The sequence below is a fragment of the Diabrotica virgifera genome, chromosome 8 (genome assembly GCF_917563875.1).
Source record: "Diabrotica virgifera virgifera chromosome 8, PGI_DIABVI_V3a".
Classification (NCBI taxonomy): Eukaryota; Metazoa; Arthropoda; class Insecta; order Coleoptera; family Chrysomelidae; genus Diabrotica; species Diabrotica virgifera.
The window spans coordinates 13,207,679-13,225,058 of NC_065450.1; the positions used below are offsets into that span (position 1 = coordinate 13,207,679).

Genomic DNA, 17,380 nt, shown 5'->3' on the forward strand with positions numbered 1-17,380 from the left:
CAATAGAATCAGAACAGAATAATTCCATAAACTTTCTAGATGTAACGATTACCAGACTACACAACAAACATGAGTTCTCCGTATATCATAAACCTACCCATACTGACACAACCATACACAATTCATCAAATTTTATGATTCATCAAATTGTATAAACAAACAAACACAAAAGACGGACATAGGAAAGTGAACGAGTTTCAACACCAAGCTGGTAGATGGGTCACGCTCCACGTCACGGCGACGTTGCCAGACTCTAGTAAAAGTCGCGGAAAAAGGGAAAACTCTAAAAATTAAAATACTTAACGAAGAGAACTAAAATAAACTACTTAGTTTGAGGACTCAAAGAGGAACCTAGCTTTTGAAGAGTCGATCTGGGCGAAGTTCCTATCGTTGAGATACCAACTAAGATACCGTGAAATAAACAAGAACATGACGGAAGGCGATAATAAAAAAGCGAAACAAACAAGAACATGGAGGACAGCGACAACTGTTCGGGCGACAGCAAAAGGAAAAGAGATCCGGATGATGCGACTCAAAGATAAAAAAAATGAAAACTCTCACAAACACGATCTAAAACAAATAGTAAAGAACAAAAACTAGATCTATTAATAGAGATGGTGTCGGAGCTCAAAAAGTAGAGTGACAAAACCAGTGAAGATATAAAAATGAAAAGAGAAGAAAATAAGATATTGAGACAAGAAAATCAAAAACTAAAAGAAGAAAATAAAGATATAAAAGAGAAGCTAGAAGAAACAAATGATACAATTGAATGGCTAGAGAGAGAGAGAAAAGGAAAAATAATATAGTGATGTCAGGAATTGAAATGGAGACAGAAAATAAAACAGAACTTAAACTATTCGTGGAGAACATGATAAGAAACACTCTACAGATAAATATTAATGTAAAAACAGCTCATAAAATAGGAAGAAAAGTATGCTTAATTGAAATAAATAATTAAGACGAAAAAGAACAAATTATGAAAAACAAATACAAATTAAAAGAACTGCAGCAGGAAAAGGTCTACATAAATCATGACATGACAACAAGGGAGCGTGAGAAGAAAAATCAAATGAGAAAAATAGCAAAAAAAGAAGAATTAAAAGGAAATAAGGTGAAAATTGGGTACAATAAAATAACTATAAATGGCGAGACATGGAAATGGAATAAGACTATGAAAAAACTAGAAGTAATAAATCCAAAAAACGAATAGCAGAAATTGAAAGCCACATGAAAACAAACACAACGAACCTGGCAAATAAAATGGACACGAATAAAAATATATATGAAGCTACAAATATAGCGAGGAACAAAAATGGTGCGATATATAAAAATACGGAACATAAGAAAAATGAAATTGAAATCATAAAAATGGCTACATGGAACGTGCGAGGTATTAACGGTAAGGGAGAGGAAATAATTGAAGAGATGAAACTACAAAATATAGACTACTTGGGAGTAACTGAAATAAAAAAGAAAGGTAGAGGAATAGTAGATCTAAATGAGGATTACCGCTTATATTGGTCAGGAGTTGACTTAAAAGAATGGGGCGCGGGAGGTGTAGGCCTAATAGTAAAAACAGAAAAGACAAATAACATAATAGGTGAAAGATATATAAACGAAAGATTATTGGTAGTGGAAGTAAAACTAGAAAATACAAATATAACTAGCATAATCGTAGCATATGGGCCAAATTATAATGCCAAAAAAGAGGAAAAAGATGAATTCTTTGAAATATTACAAGCAGAGATGGATAACGAAGGAGAAAACATTATATTAATGGGAGACCTAAATGGTAGAGTGGGAAGAGACAATAAAGGGATTGAACGATACTTAGGGCAACATGGAGAAGAAATGAAAAATGATAACGGAAACAGAATCATAGACCTCTGTATAGCAAATGACATGGTTATAACGAATTCAAAATTTATGCACAAAGACATACACAAATATACTAGAGAATTCTCATCGAGAAAAGAAAAATCCATAATAGACTATTTCCTAATAAAAAGAAAAGACCTAAAGATGATAAAAGACGTAAAGGTAAAAAGAGAGGCTGAAATAAGCAGTGACCATTACTTGCTTATAATGGAACTAAGGGTGCACACACATAACACAACAGAAAAAAGAAAGAAGATAACTAAAGAAAAAATAAAAAGCTGCAAATTAAGAGAAATAGATAGTAAAGAGGAATACCAGAAGAAGTTAACCAAACAGTTCGAGACTATAAAGGCAATTAACACAGGAATAAAAAATAAATGGAAGAAATTTAAGGAAATCATATTGAAAACAGCAAAAGAAGTATGAGGAACAACTAAAAGTGAAAGAAAAGAAAAAAGTATGGAAAAAGTATCTAAAAACCAAATCGGAGGACGATTTCGAAAAATATAAAATGGCCAGAAACGACATTAAACAAGAAATTAAAACGGCAAAAAAGAAGTCTTGGGAAGATTTTGGACACAAAATGAATGAAAACTATTTTAATAACCAGAAATTGTTCTATGGTACATTGAAACAGCTAAGATAAAAGAAAACACATAGATTAAGAAACATAAGAGATAAAGAAGGAAATATATTAACTACAGAAAGAGAAATAATGCAAAGATGGAAGCAGTACTTTGAAGAACTAACAGAACGGAAACCATATCAACATGAAAGAGAGGAAGACATGATCGAAAATGCAGAGGAAATGCAACAAATAACAAAAGAGGAAATTGCAGAAGCCATTGACAAATTAAAATTGGGAAAATCTCCAGGCCAAGATGAAATCACAGCTGAAATGTTAAAGTACATGAGTGAAAATTCAAAAGAAAAATTCCGAGAACTACTAAATGAAATAATCACAGCAAAGGAAATACCATCTGATTGGAAAACAGATATAATAGTACCACTGTTTAAGAAAGGAGACGCAAGAAATTGCGAAAATTTTAGGGGTATTACATTGACAAGCGTTCCTGCCAAAATATTCAATAGAATAATTGAAAAAAGGCTAAGGGAAAAACTAGAAATAAAACTAGAAGAATCCTAGTATGGCTTCAGAAAAGGAAGGAGTACCCAAGATCTGATATTCATATTGAGACAAATAGGAGAAAAACTATTGATGAAAGGCAAAGAGATATACACATATGCTTTATTGACCTGAAAAAAGCTTTTGATAGAATAAGAAGGGAAGATATATGGAAATGTTTAAAGAAAAATGGAATAGAAAAGGATATGATAGAAATAATTAAAGCCTTATATAAAAATAGTAAAATAAAAATAAGGGCTCACAATCAAGAATCTGATGAATTCCAGACAAAGATAGGACTAAAACAAGGCTGCGTACTAAGTCCATTACTTTTCTCAATGGTACTAGATGACGCAATAAAGCAATGCAAGGAGAAATCTAAAGACATGATATTGGGACAATGGAAAATGAACAATGTACAAATACAAGAATTACTATTTGCAGATGATATGGTATTGTTAGCTGACACGGAAGGGAAACTGCAACAAATAATAAACACTTATATAAAAGAACTAAAAAAAATGAACATGGAAATAAACAAAGATAAAAGTAAAACAATGGTTATGGCAAATACAAAAAAAGTGATAAAAATTAAGGTAGAAGGACAAGTGTTGGAACAAGTAAACAGCTACAAGTACTTAGGTACAATTATTGAAGAAGATGGTAAAATAGACAAAGAAATAAACAATAAAATAGGAAAAGCAGGGACAATTTATAATACATTAAGAAATACGTTCTTTGGAAAGAAAGAGGTACCCAAAGAAGTCAAAAAAAAAGTGTACCAAAAAGTGGTTCAACCATCAATCGTCTATGGGAGTGAGTCGTGGACGCTAATAAAGAACAACAAAAGAAAAATCAAAGCTACAGAGATCAGATTCTTGAAAAAAATAGAAGGGGTCACACGAAGAGACAAAATAAGAAACGACACAATAACTCAAGCTCTAAAGATAAAACCCATAGAGACAATTATAGGGGAACGGCAGTTAGGATGGTTGGGCCACATCCACAGACTAAACGACAAAAGAATAACGAAAAAAGTATATGAAGTCAGAGTACAAGGGAAAAATAAAGTAGGTCGCCCAAGAATAAGATGGGAAGAACAAGTTAGACAAGAAGCAGAGAAGAGAGGACTGCAATGGAGTATGGCAAAACAATTGGCTCAAAATAGAACAGCATGGAAAAGAAGTATCAAAGAAGCACCACAAGATTAAAACATATGGACAGAAAGATGGGTCAAATAAGTAATTTATATTTATTAAAATTGCATTGTTAAAATAAAAGTATTGTATAATTAATAAAATGTATTGAAATGTAGATATTGAACTAGTTGTAAACAGCCCAACACCGAAAGGTACGAATGGGCTTAACTGATTAAATAAATAAATAAATAAAAAAGCTATCTTTTTAGAATATATGGAAATTAATACAATGAAAAATACAGATATAATTCTGAATGACCAACTCGAGACAAACAGCTCCCCACTCGTCAGCCTCTTCAGTTAACGACTTAAAAAAGCAAACACATTGTAAATTATATCACTTGAGAAAGGCACTCTGCCGAAACAGCTGTAGTCACTTAGTTGTAATAAATTTTGTGGAAGTATAGAAAACAAACGTTTTCAGTGTTTTATTGTTAAAAATATTCCTTAGTATTTTGCGCTGAAATATTCTCAGTTGATTCTGATCAGTGGTTGAGAGGGTCCACGTTTCAAATCGACATAAGACCACTGATCTAATTACTCTTTTGTAGATACTAAGCTTAGACTCACGATTCAGTAACTGACTTTTCATTAAGTCTTTATATGCACAAAAACACTTATTACCGATAAGAATCCGAGCTTGTATTTCTTGACTGGTGTTGTTTTCATTTATTATTGGGTCTAGGTAGAAAAAATTAGAGGCTCATTCGAAGGTATGGTTGTCTACCTTCAAATTCTCATGTTCATTCGACTTTGTGCTCTCCATATATTTTGTTTTACTTTCATTTACATACAGGGCGAGGAAGATAAACGGCCTATTAGAAATATCTCGAGAACTAAACGCAACAGAATCATGAAAATTCAAATGAAGGATTTTTCAAGAGTGATCTATTTAATGAAAATATTTTCATCTATTTCCTACTTCCGGTTATACCGGAAGTTGCTTACACCTTCGTTTTTTTAAACGAGACACCCTATATATTTTACAATTTTGGATTCTTCTTGATGTCTTCGTTGTTAAAATATAAAGTTTTGTAATGTTATACAAGGTAGTTTAAATGATAGTTACGTTTTTTTCTTAATTTCGTAGCAATATTCACACCCTGTAGAATTATAACAGTTTGACATCAAAAACTCTATTTATGTTCAAATGATTTGTAATATAGTCGACTATTATTATATATTAGTTTGGCCGTGAAAATATTCAATAATAAATAATTTTTCGGAAATGAATACATATAAATCTGGACTGATCCTTAAAATTACCAATAATATTTGAACTACCAAAATTCCTACGTGATTAAGATTGTTGGTGCGATTAACAATTAAGCACAAATTAAAGCAGTTAGGTATAGGGAATGCTTACGACATTAAAAAGTACCATAAAATTACTCTATTTCTATTAATTACTATCACCCCATTACAATATTAAAATACAGGGTGTCCCATTTAAGAAAACTCAGAAAATACTCAATCTGAGTTTCGACCAACCCTGTATACTAAAATTCCACATTTAGCTATACTAATAATTTTTAACAATAGTAGACTATATTAAAAATCATTTGAACATAAGCACATTTTTTTGGTGTCAAATAAATACAATTCTACAGGGTGTGAAAATTGCTACGAATATAATAAAAAAAACGTAATTTTCTTTTAAACTACCCTAGATAATATTACAAAACCCCATATTTTAAGAAAGAAGACATCGAGATGAATCCAGAAATGTAAAAATATATAGGGTGTCCTATTAAAAAAACGAAGTTATAAGCAACTTCCGGTATAACTGGATGTAGGAAATAGATGAAAATATTTTCCTTAAATAGATTACTCTTTCAATATCCCTTCATTCCAATTTTCATGATTCTGTTGTCTTTAGTTCTCGAGATATTTCTAGTAGGTCGTTTATCTGCCTCACCTTATATAACCCAAACGTAGCAGCTTCCCGTTTCAGCTCTATGCTGTCATTTTCATGCTAGTGTGAGTCTATATCGTAGAACGCTAGTAAGTTGTGTAATAAAATCAAACTAAAAAAAAATTTCAATTATCTGCCTTTTATAAAAATTTGTTTAAAAATATCTCTAGTTTATAATGTTTTGTAAAAAGAGTCACAAATGAAATACAACATAAAACAATCAAACCTGTGTACAGCAGATTCGCATGGTTGTGATTTAATTTTGTAACATCAATGTTACTTTTCATTGATAAAGCAATCCAGATTACTCAGGTTTCATTGTAGCTTAAAAGAAGGTTAGATCTAAGATACTAAACATAGTACATGAAATACATAACAAATACAACAAATATTTTTTTACTGCGCATTATTACCGAATACCACTTCCATGTTAATTTTTATGGTTATTTTTAATAAAGATTAGTAAATAAGACATGCACAACGTTAAATTTAAAAAAAAATGATAAATTTGGAAACAGTCTTTTTGGTTACTACTATAAGCAAATACTTTTTTAATCAGAAGACCACTCAGAAACATAGTTCTCTATTCTCCATAGCTTTAGTTTAAAACCAAATGAACACATTTTGTGTTTTATATTTTCACCGCATATCAGTTTCCATATTATTCTAATACTGGCTAGATTGATTATTTATGTAAAACTCGAAAACGAATAATTTAACAGGATTGCAAAAGCGGTAAAAAATTCAGGAAATATAAATCGTGAATGCTAAACTACTAAATCATATGACTTTTTAAGAGGAAACAGTAGCGATCAACAGGTAGCGAAAACGCGTTGCAAGATTGCGGCTGTAATTTTGAATATTTTTTCGAGATATTTGGCACACGTATTCGTAATATAATAAAGAATGGCGGTACAGAGCCCAAGTTGAAAAATATGTATTTTTTATAGCCTTTTTTCTATTCGAAATGTCGAATAAAGGCCTCTCCCATTTCTCGCCATTCGTCTCTGTTGTGTGTGAGATATTTCCACATTGGTCCTGCGACTCTTCTGATGTCATCGCTCCAGCGCATTTGAGGTCTTCCTCTTGGTCTCTTCGCTTCGTACGGTCGCCAGTTTCCAACTTCCTTGCCCCATCTACCATTTTCGAGACGTTCGTTGTCTCCAGCCCATTTCCATTTTAATTTAGCCGCTTGTTCCACGGCATTCCTTACTTTTGTTTTGTTTCGGGTTGCTTCGTTTGTTTGCCGATCTATGAGTGAGATACCAAGCATCTGTCGTTCCATGGCTCTTTGAGTTTTTCTAATCTTGTCCATGTTCATTTTTGTGAATTTCCAATTTTAAGCTCCGTATGTGAGAACGGGAAGGATACAAGAATCGAACACTTTGGTTCGAAGGTATTGTGGTATATTTTTGTCTTTTAGTATATATGAAAGTTTTCCGAATGCAGCCCATCCCATTCTTACTCGTCTGCTTATTTCGGTAGTTTGGTTTTCTTTGTTTACATTGATATTCTGACCTAGATATATATATTCTTTTACATGTTCCACTTTTGTTCCTTGGATGGTTATCGTTGGTTGATCATCTTTGTTCGACATTAGCTTAGTTTTGCTCAAGTTCATTTTTAGTCCTTTTTTAAGGATTCTCTCATCGATCATCACCTTCAGTTCTTTCCAGCTGTCGGCTATTAGTACCACGTCATTGCATATCTTAGGTGGTTTAAATACTTTCCATTTATCGAGTGTCCCTTTTATAAAAATATATTAATATGTGGAAATTACTCTGTAATTAAATACAATATTAAAAATAGCGAGCCTGTACCGCCATTAAGAAGAACAAAAAAATACACTTTCTTCAAACTTTTTTATCCGTTGCCTAGATTTTGTGTCATTTTGGAACTACTAAAATTTTTTATTTCATTAGTAGTTCCAAAATGACACAAAATCTAGGCATCGGATAAAAAAGTTTATTTGAAGAAAGTGTATTTTTTTGTTCTTCTTAATGGCGGTACAGGCTCGTTTTTTTAATATTGTATTTAATTACAGAGTAATTTCCACATATTAATATATTTTTCAAATTGGGCTCTGTACCGCCATTCTTTATTATATTACGAATACGTGTGCCAAATATCTCGAAAAAATATTCAAAATTATAGCCACAAGCTTGGAACGCGTTTTGGCTACCTGTTGATCGCTACTGTATCACCTTAAGTTGATGTCTTCTTACGTATATTGGTGATCATCATCTTCTTCTTCCATTAAGTGTCGTTATCTTTACTCTATGTACCGCTGCTCTGAAAAGTTCTTCCTTTTCTTAAAGTTTCATCTTTTATGGAAGGTTGCAATCACCATGGCTATACGTACCCTGTTGCCTGTAGCTCTAAATAATTCTGCACTAGTTCATTCAATCCATTCTGACGAATTCTATCGAACTTCATTTAAACCAGTTTCTTAAATTTTTTAACTATGATACTCTCCTTCTTCCTATGATCTTTCCTCCTCTTATATTTTCCTGTACTGTCAATTTTCATCGTATATCATATCGCTGTGCTCTTATTACGTGTCCCAGAAATAGTAACTTCCCCATTTTTATTGTTTATTATTTCGTATTCTTTGTCCTTTTCTGACGATAGTTCCATGTTCATTTTCTTCAACTTCTATTCTTCTTATGCATTCCATTAATGGATGTTCGGGATAACGTTTTACCATTTTCTCTATCCATTTCAGTGCGTATTAGGTCTCTTTCCTTGCCCTGTCCATTGTTTGACATTACGGAGCCATGACATTTTCTTCCTGTCCACTCCTCTTCTTCCTTTGATCTTTCCTTCAATTATGGTTTGCAGAAATAGGTATCTTTCGTTTCTAATTATACGTGCCCCATGCATGCAATTTTTTCCTATCTAATTGCGCATATCAGTTGTTATTCTCTAACAACTCTTCTCAGGATTCCTTCATTTGTTATTCATGCGGTCCAGGGAACTTTAAGGCTTAGTCGATAAATCCACATCTCAAATACCTCTAGCTTATTCATTATGTTTATTTTTGAACTCCATCCTTCCGTGCCGTAAAGGAGCACCGGCCATATATAACATTTCGTGAATCTTAGTCTTAGGTTCAGGTAAAAGTCATAGCTCGTAAAGACGTTTCTGAATTTTATGAATGCGCTTCTGGCCCTTTTTATCCGACATTTAATTTCCATATCCCACATCCATTCTTCACAAAGCCAGGTTCCCAGATGCTTAAATTTTCTTACGCGCTCTCCATTTTGATTGTTATATGCTAGTCTTGCATTTTGATGTTGACATAATTGACGGCTGAATATAACTTCTTACTTCGGCTTTACCTTCTTTATGTTGATGTTAGGTCCCATATTTTGGCTATGTTCTCTAATTTTATAAAGAAGGTTTGGAGGTGTTCTATATTGTCCGCTATTAAGACCGAGCCATCCGCGTATCGTATATTATTGACCCAGTTTTCATTTATTTTGATGCCACATTCGCATTTCTCAAGAGCTTCCTGGAAGATACTTTCTGAATATAAATTGAACAATAGTGGACAGAGAATGCATCCCTGTCTTACACCTCTCAGAATTTTTTGAACTTGCGTTGTTACGTTATACATCTTGACGACAGCTGTTTGATTCCAGTATAAGGGAGATTTGGATAAAACGGGATAGTCGGATAAAACGGGATACCTAGCCTAGAGACCCAACTAGTGCTGCTATCAATTGGACAACGACGAAAACTTGTTCTCAGTCGTCATTTTAACATTCTTAGTTCGCTTTACTTCGATGCCATTATTTGATGAAAAGTTGTTGTCTTTAGAATTGTTTGACACTAGTTTTTTGGTACTTTGTACTTTTAAGTGCGTTGTTTTCTACATTATATTGCCTACATATCTAAACATATAATTCCGGTGAATATTACCTTTAATTAAGCACTCATTAACGAATATTCTCATGTGTAGTCTATCTAATTTTACTTTCACGTTTAGGCAGGAGCCATTTTTGTTTGGAAAAATGTCTGAGTTGGACAAAACGGGACACTTATAAGTTGGATAAAATGGGTTACAGTTTTTTATGTCGCGATTTATCCATCTATTTTTATTTGTTGGCCTATTAATTTTTTAAATAGCGATAAAGCGTGTTCTCATACTGCAGAAAAGAACAACATATTTTTATGTAAATTTTGTCCTGACATACGTACCTAGTCCTAAATAAAAGGTCTTATTTCCCATTTTGCAATAAAACAAAAAAAGGCCTATTTTTAAGTTTCTGACTGTTGAAGATATTGTTTTTTCAATGGTAAATTTTGTTCTGCAGTCTTATATTTTTTAAATATACTTTTTAGAAAATTTTATGCAAAAAATTAAATATTGTGAACCTATTCCGTTTTATCCAACCGTGGTATACTAAAACGGGATGTGAAGCACTTAAATAAATATTTTTTTTTACTATTTTCCAGTCATTAAAAATAGCTAAAAATATGTTTTTTGTGTGCTTCAATAAATGTTATACATATAAAAAATAATAATATGATAATTTCTTTAACATTTTTTTCGTAATAAAAATAAACAAGAATGGTATCCCGTTTTGTCCAACTCTCCCCTACTTGTGGAATCAGTGTCCAGCTTTCAAGTCCATATAGTTGTAGCAAATCAGAGGTCTTACTCTCAGCTCTACTCTACGGTTTTTATTGCGGGGAACGGTTTTCATTCTTACAAACAAATTTCTTGCTATTTCTATACTGGCCCTTATGTATGATCCTTGATCATGCTAGTCTTTTTTATATTTATTTTTAGTCCATATTTTTACAGAAACTACTTTTCTTGTTCAGCATTAGTTGGAGCTGTTCAGCAAGGCTTGCCATAACCAAGGTATCGTCTGAACATCTTCTGAACATGTTGTTAATAGTTCTTCTGTTAGTTATTTTTCCTTCACTTTCCGATAGTAATGCTTTTTTAAAAATGGATTCACTTTTATGCATTGAATAGTAATTGAGACGTACTATAGTCAGAGCTGGCCAAATTGTGGCTCGCGAGCCACATGTAGCTCCTTAAAGGATTATTTGTGGCTCGCAATTAATGTACCTGATTTACTTTAATTTTTTTTTGTTGCAAAATGTCTTAAATTACTGACAAAAAATATAAAAGACTAAGTGTAAGATCAGGACTTGGACAAGGAGAACCCTTATGATTGTTGCTATTCAATTTGGCTTTAGAATATGTAATAAGTAAAATATAATCTGAGCTGACAGGAGGATTTGCGAATCCAGGATCAAAACAATTGTTGGCCTTTGCTGAAGATAGAGGTGCAGTCGCTCATTCTGCAAGAGACGTGAAAGAGGTGTTTTTAGAACTCGAGGGAGAAACAGGTAGTCTGAGCCTTCGAATAAATGAAGAGAAGACGAAATACATGCTAGTAACCAAAAATCGAAGACCAAGATTTAGGCAGAACATACCTATTAATGACCACAACTTCGAAGTAGTAAAAGAGTTTAAATATCTAGGGGCGGTAATCACAGATGGCAAGCACATATAAAAAGAGGTCTCAGCAAGAATAGCTGCGTGAAATAGAGCATTATATTTCCTATCGTCATTATTGAGACCTAAGCTTTTAAAAAGATAATCTAAATTACGACTGTACAGCCAATTATTCGCCCTACATGAACTCTACATCAGCGGGAAATAAATAAGCTGATGGTATTTGAAAGCTAAGTTCTCAGAATGATATTTGGCCCTCAAAGAGATTAATTGACAGAAGAGTGGAGAATGCGCCGCAGAGCTGAATTTGGTGACTGTGTATGGTACCTACTAAAAACATCGTCAGACATATATAAACGCTAAGATAAGATGGGCAGGTCATCTGGTAGATCAGAGAAAGACAGAGTGTTAAAGACAGTGTTTTGGGAGACGATAGAAGATCAGTAGGACGTCCCAGAAAAAAATGGAAGGATGATGAAGAATCGAACTATCCTTATCCTGAATTAGTAAAGGCTGCTTGTAGAATTATTTGCATATTTGAAACAACGATGTGAACCATTTTATTTCACTTTAAAAATCGTGAAAACCAAACAGTGAGAGAAAAATTTAATACCTTTTTTACACTTTTAGGTAATTGTTCAATGGCGGCTCGCGAAAAATTTCAAATTTTAAAAATGGCTCGGACTTTCAAGGAGCTTGGCCACCCCTGTACAATAACGTAGTTCACACATGATATTCAGTGTACGAAGGATACGTAGGATTTCATTCATTTTATTTGTTGTTACCTTGGTTGTTAATTTTAGTGTCGTCTTAAATCCTCTATAGTTCTTTGGGTTCGATTTATCTCCCTTTTTAAGGAATAGTATTAGGAAGCTTCTTGCTTATTCTTGTGGTATTCTATTTTAATCCATTCTTTTTGATTTTACTTTTAATAGTTGTTTGGTCGCGCGTGGTCCTCTGTACTTTAGAAGTTCGTTTGAACAACAATGTGAAGCTGCGGAACCTAACCGATTATGTGAAGACAAACACCGCATCGGTAAGGATGAGAGGAATAACCACGTACCGCATAAATCTGTGTTTTCGTTAATTGTATGCATATTTTATAAGCCTACTAAGATTCTTAATGCACTTATATAAACTGTTTTTATTTGGGTGAGTGCCCTTATAATCAGTTTGTTGTTCAGTTTTTATTCCTTATATTAGTTTGGATTATTGGTATACTACTGTGGAGAGTTTTACTAATAAAATATACACAACTACGTTAAGTTTAAAGATTGTTTGTCACCTTTAAGAAGAAACATGGTCAAAGAAATTATATTTAATATAAAAATGATCATAAAGAAAAAATAATATGGTATTTGAATAAGTATATCCAATAATTATTTTAATTAACTTTTGTGTCTTTTGCGTAAGGATTAGAGAGAATGTAACTATTAAGCAATTAAACAACTATTTTTCTCCATAGTCTCCATAATCTCAGCACCCGTTCTAACAACATTTATTGTTCCCTACATTTTCCCAACAGTGTTAGTTCCTACACTTAAACCGGATCTCTAAACACCTGTCCTCTGCTATTAGCGACAGGTTATATCCCGTTTTTATTAATTAATTGTAAAGCACGTAAATATCTAATCACTATATTTTGCAAAGGGCGTACGCTAATACACTCGGCAAAGCAAAGGCAAAGTGGACTCAGCGCTCGCTCTAATAACCCTCTTTATATTGTCAGTCATTTTGATTTAACAGTGTTAGTTCCTAAATTTATCGTAGCTCTAAGCCCCTAACCTATACTATCAGCAAAGGTTCTATTCCTTTTCTATAAAGCGGTTCTACTAATTATTAGTTGTAAAGCAATTAAATGTCTCATCACTAGAGATTTCGTAAAGGTCGTACGATATTTTTTCTTATAGCACCCGCAATTTCAGCACCCGTTCTAACGACCCTAGTCCCTATACTCTCAATACCTTTTATAACCTGCCCAACAATGTTAGTTCCCAAACTTACCGTAGCTCTAAGCCCCTGTCCTATACTGTTACCCAGTGGGCTATATCCAGGATTTGGATTCAATGGGGGGATGGGTGGCAACCAGACACGTTCAGTCGTAGAAGACGTTGGTTGTGATGATGATTCTTGGATCGTCTCATTGGCTTTCGATGGTTCTGAAGTATATTCATCTCCGAATCTGTCGAAGATTATCATGGGAGTTTCAGGCTCGGGAATGCTGGCCCAGTTGCTGTAAGTGGTGATGAAGAGCTTTACGTATTTGTCCTCGGGATCCCATTCCGCCTTGAGTTGGGCCCAAATTTTTGGATATTCCTTCATTAATCGTTTGACGGTGCGCAGTGTGGTAGCTTTCTGCTTATCCGTACATCTTTTGCAGTTTGTTTTTAGAGCATCTGGCAGTATCCCTAAAATAAAATAAATATTAATATTCTGATCCACTATTACAAGGTTTGATTCAGTGAAAACATTAAGCAGCTCAGTAGATGTTTAGATTTCTTTGTTACAAAAGGATTCTCAAGGGGATATCTAAGTATCGAATCAAATTTTTATATATATAGAGTCTGATCATACTCCTGTAGTAACAACTGTACATTCAGGAATCAAAGAAAAAGAGCCTCTGCCCAAGTTGCACAATTACAAAACCAACTGGCAAGCTTTCAGAGAAAGGGTTGAAGCAAAAATTGAACTAAACGTATCACTAAAGTCACCAGAAGAATTAGAAAAAGAAATGCAAAATTACACAACAACGATTCAGGAAGCTGCATGGAAATCAACACCTCCACCAACAAAAGCAAAACAAAAAATTAATTGTCCAATAAATGTCAGAGAAAAAATAATTGAAAAAAGCTATCTGTGTAGAACTTGGAAGCAAACTAGACATCCAGATGACAAGTTAAGGCTCAATAGAGCAGCACGACAATTGAAGGAACTACTAAAACAACTAAAAAATAACAGCGCTCAAGAATACCTAGAAAATTTAACGCCGTCAGATGCCAGCGATTATGCGCTATGGAAGGCTACAAAAAAATTAAAACAGCAACATCGTCATATCCCACCAATTAGAAAATCCAACGGAACATGGGCCAGAAAAAACAATGAAAAGGCGGAAACTTTCGGCGAATACCTAGAAGAAGTTTTCAAACCTATACCAGCTGCTGTAACAAATAACGATCAAGAAATCTACAATTTCCTACAGAACCAAACCCCGACAAGAGAAAACACACTACACGCTTCACCCAAAGAAGTTCAAAACATAATCAACAATAATCTAATAAAAAAGAAAGCACCTGGCTATGACTTAATCACAGGTGAGGTAATTAAAAATCTACCTACCAAAGCAATTAAAATGCTAACTCAATTGTGTAATGGGGTACTAAGGCTAAAACACTTCCCAATCCAATGGAAAATTGCGAAAATTATCCTTACACAAAAATCAGGAAAACCTCCAAATGAGCCCACTTCATATCGACCAATTAGTTTTTTACCAGTAATGTCTAAGATCATGGAAAAAATAATAGAAAAAAGACTTCTACAAATATTAACAGACAGAAATATGATACCCGACCACCAATTTGGCTTTAGGAAAGAGCATGGTACCGTCGAACAAGTTCACAGAGTGGTCAACGTTATAAATAAAACATTTGAAGAAAAAAGTTACTGTAGGAACTATATACACTCCTTAAGTCGTATTTATCAGAGAGATACTTTTGAGTGAAGTTTGAGTCAGCCTATACAACACTATATCCCATCAGACCAGGGGTACCGCAAGGAAGCGTTCTGGGACCACAACTGTATCTGATTTACACAGCCGACTTACCCACAAATCGTGATACAACGACCACCACCTTTGCAGACGATACTGCAATCCTAGCAGTACACAAAAATCCCGTCGAAGCTGCTGCAAAACTCCAGAGAGTATTAAATCAAATAAATACATGGGCACAAAATTGAAGAATTAAATTGAATGAACAAAAATCAAACCATATTGTTTTTACAAAATGTCACGGTGAATCACCTACAGTAACAATAAATAATAAGGTCATTCCCTCAGGTACCTCTGTAAAATATCTGGGCATGCACTTGGACAGTGGATTAACCTGGAGAACCCATATATGGAACAAACGGAAATAACTGGACATAAAATTTAGTAAGCATTATTGGCTTCTAGGGCGTAAGTCTAAGCTCACGACAAGAAATAAACTGCTAGTCTACAACACAATATTCAAATCAGTCTGGGCATATGGTCTGCAGCTCTGGGGAACAGCATCCAAGTCGAATGTATCCATAATTGAGAGATTGCAGTCCAAGATGTTACGTTCAATAATCGATGCTCCGTGGTTTGTTACTAACAGGGATATTTACAATGATCTGGAAACGAAAACCGTCAGTGAAGTGATAGTGGAGTTAAGTGCAAAATACATCGTACGTCTGGAAAGCCACGCGAATGTGCTTGCAATTAATTTGTCAGACAAAAGTCAGGAAACAAAACGGTTAAATAGACAGACACCATTGGATTTACCGCACAGACATTAATATTGTTACAGCAGCTAAGTTAATATATGTAATACAGTAATTTAATACTATCTCTATAGAGATGTATGGCGCTGGTCACAATCTCTTCATGTCATTATTTCTCAGATAAAAGGTGCCTATTGTTATATGTTATAACAGATTGCCTAATAAACATATAAAAAAAAGTAGATGTTGAGAATGACAAAAAGTCGTGAAACACTTTATTTATTGTCTGGACTACAGACGTTATTGGCACTGGGAAAATTTTATTACAATAAATATTACAATAGATGAGTCATGAATATATATTACGTTTTATTGTAATAATAGACTGTTAATGTTATATTGTAGAGATTACTTCTCGTAAGACATCTTCTAAGACATTTTGGAATTTCTCTTGTTGGAATCTCACTTCAGTTTGTTCAATATCATAAAGGGTAGTTAGATATTAAAAATATAAAAGATATAAAAGATATTAAAAATATAAGACATAAAAACTACATGCCGTACAAAAATAATGGTTCTGCAACATAATAAAAAATTTCATTTTTCGCATATTTTCATTGATAAAAAAATTATAGAAAAATGTACGGCATGCATAATATTAAGTAAATATATATATTTCAAAGTTATATTTTAATATGCCGTACGAATCTACTGGCTCAAACAGTTTCAACCCTTATGTAAATTTTCTCATTTCAACCCCTATTGACAAAAATTATTTAGAAAAGTACGGCACTGATTTCAGAGTATCACTTATGCTCTAAAATGATGAAAAACTTCAGTGCCGTACAAATTATTTGGCAAAAAAATAATTATTCTATAATTTTGAGTGTTCTATACTAAACGCCATTTTTTGTAGTGAAAAATTATTATTTCCTGAACGGCATAAATTTTAGAAGCAAGTTATTATACTTTATAAACTGTAGGTGAAAATGCCGTACAAATATATTGACATAAAAAAAATTTATGGTGAATAAAAATAATTTTTTTTTCAATTTTACTATTTGGAAAATCCATTTTCCAGCTACTATAATAATTTTTAATATCATATTTCCACATAGTTTTAGAATATTCTATGACTAATAATGACAAAAATGTTCATGCCGTATATTTATAACTATAGGGTTTCCCAAAATAAGTAGGATTTCCAAAGTAATTTTCATCACATTATGAAATCATACATACCTGTACGGCACACACTTTATAACATTAACAACATCAAATGATGATGAAAAAATATAATGCCGTTCATTTTTAATGGAACA

General features: G+C 33.2%; 1 protein-coding gene across 4 annotated transcripts in view; it reads right to left on the minus strand.

Moving 5' to 3' along the window:
- Positions 1–17,380, minus strand: part of LOC126889563 (uncharacterized) — a 251,405-nt gene that overhangs the window by 112,342 nt on the left and 121,683 nt on the right. For all 4 annotated transcript variants that reach the window (XM_050657942.1, XM_050657943.1, XM_050657941.1 and 1 more), the window contains exon 2: positions 13,602–14,005. In XM_050657942.1, coding sequence (XP_050513899.1) covers positions 13,602–14,005 — 404 coding nt within the window. The remainder of the gene's footprint in view (positions 1–13,601; positions 14,006–17,380) is intronic.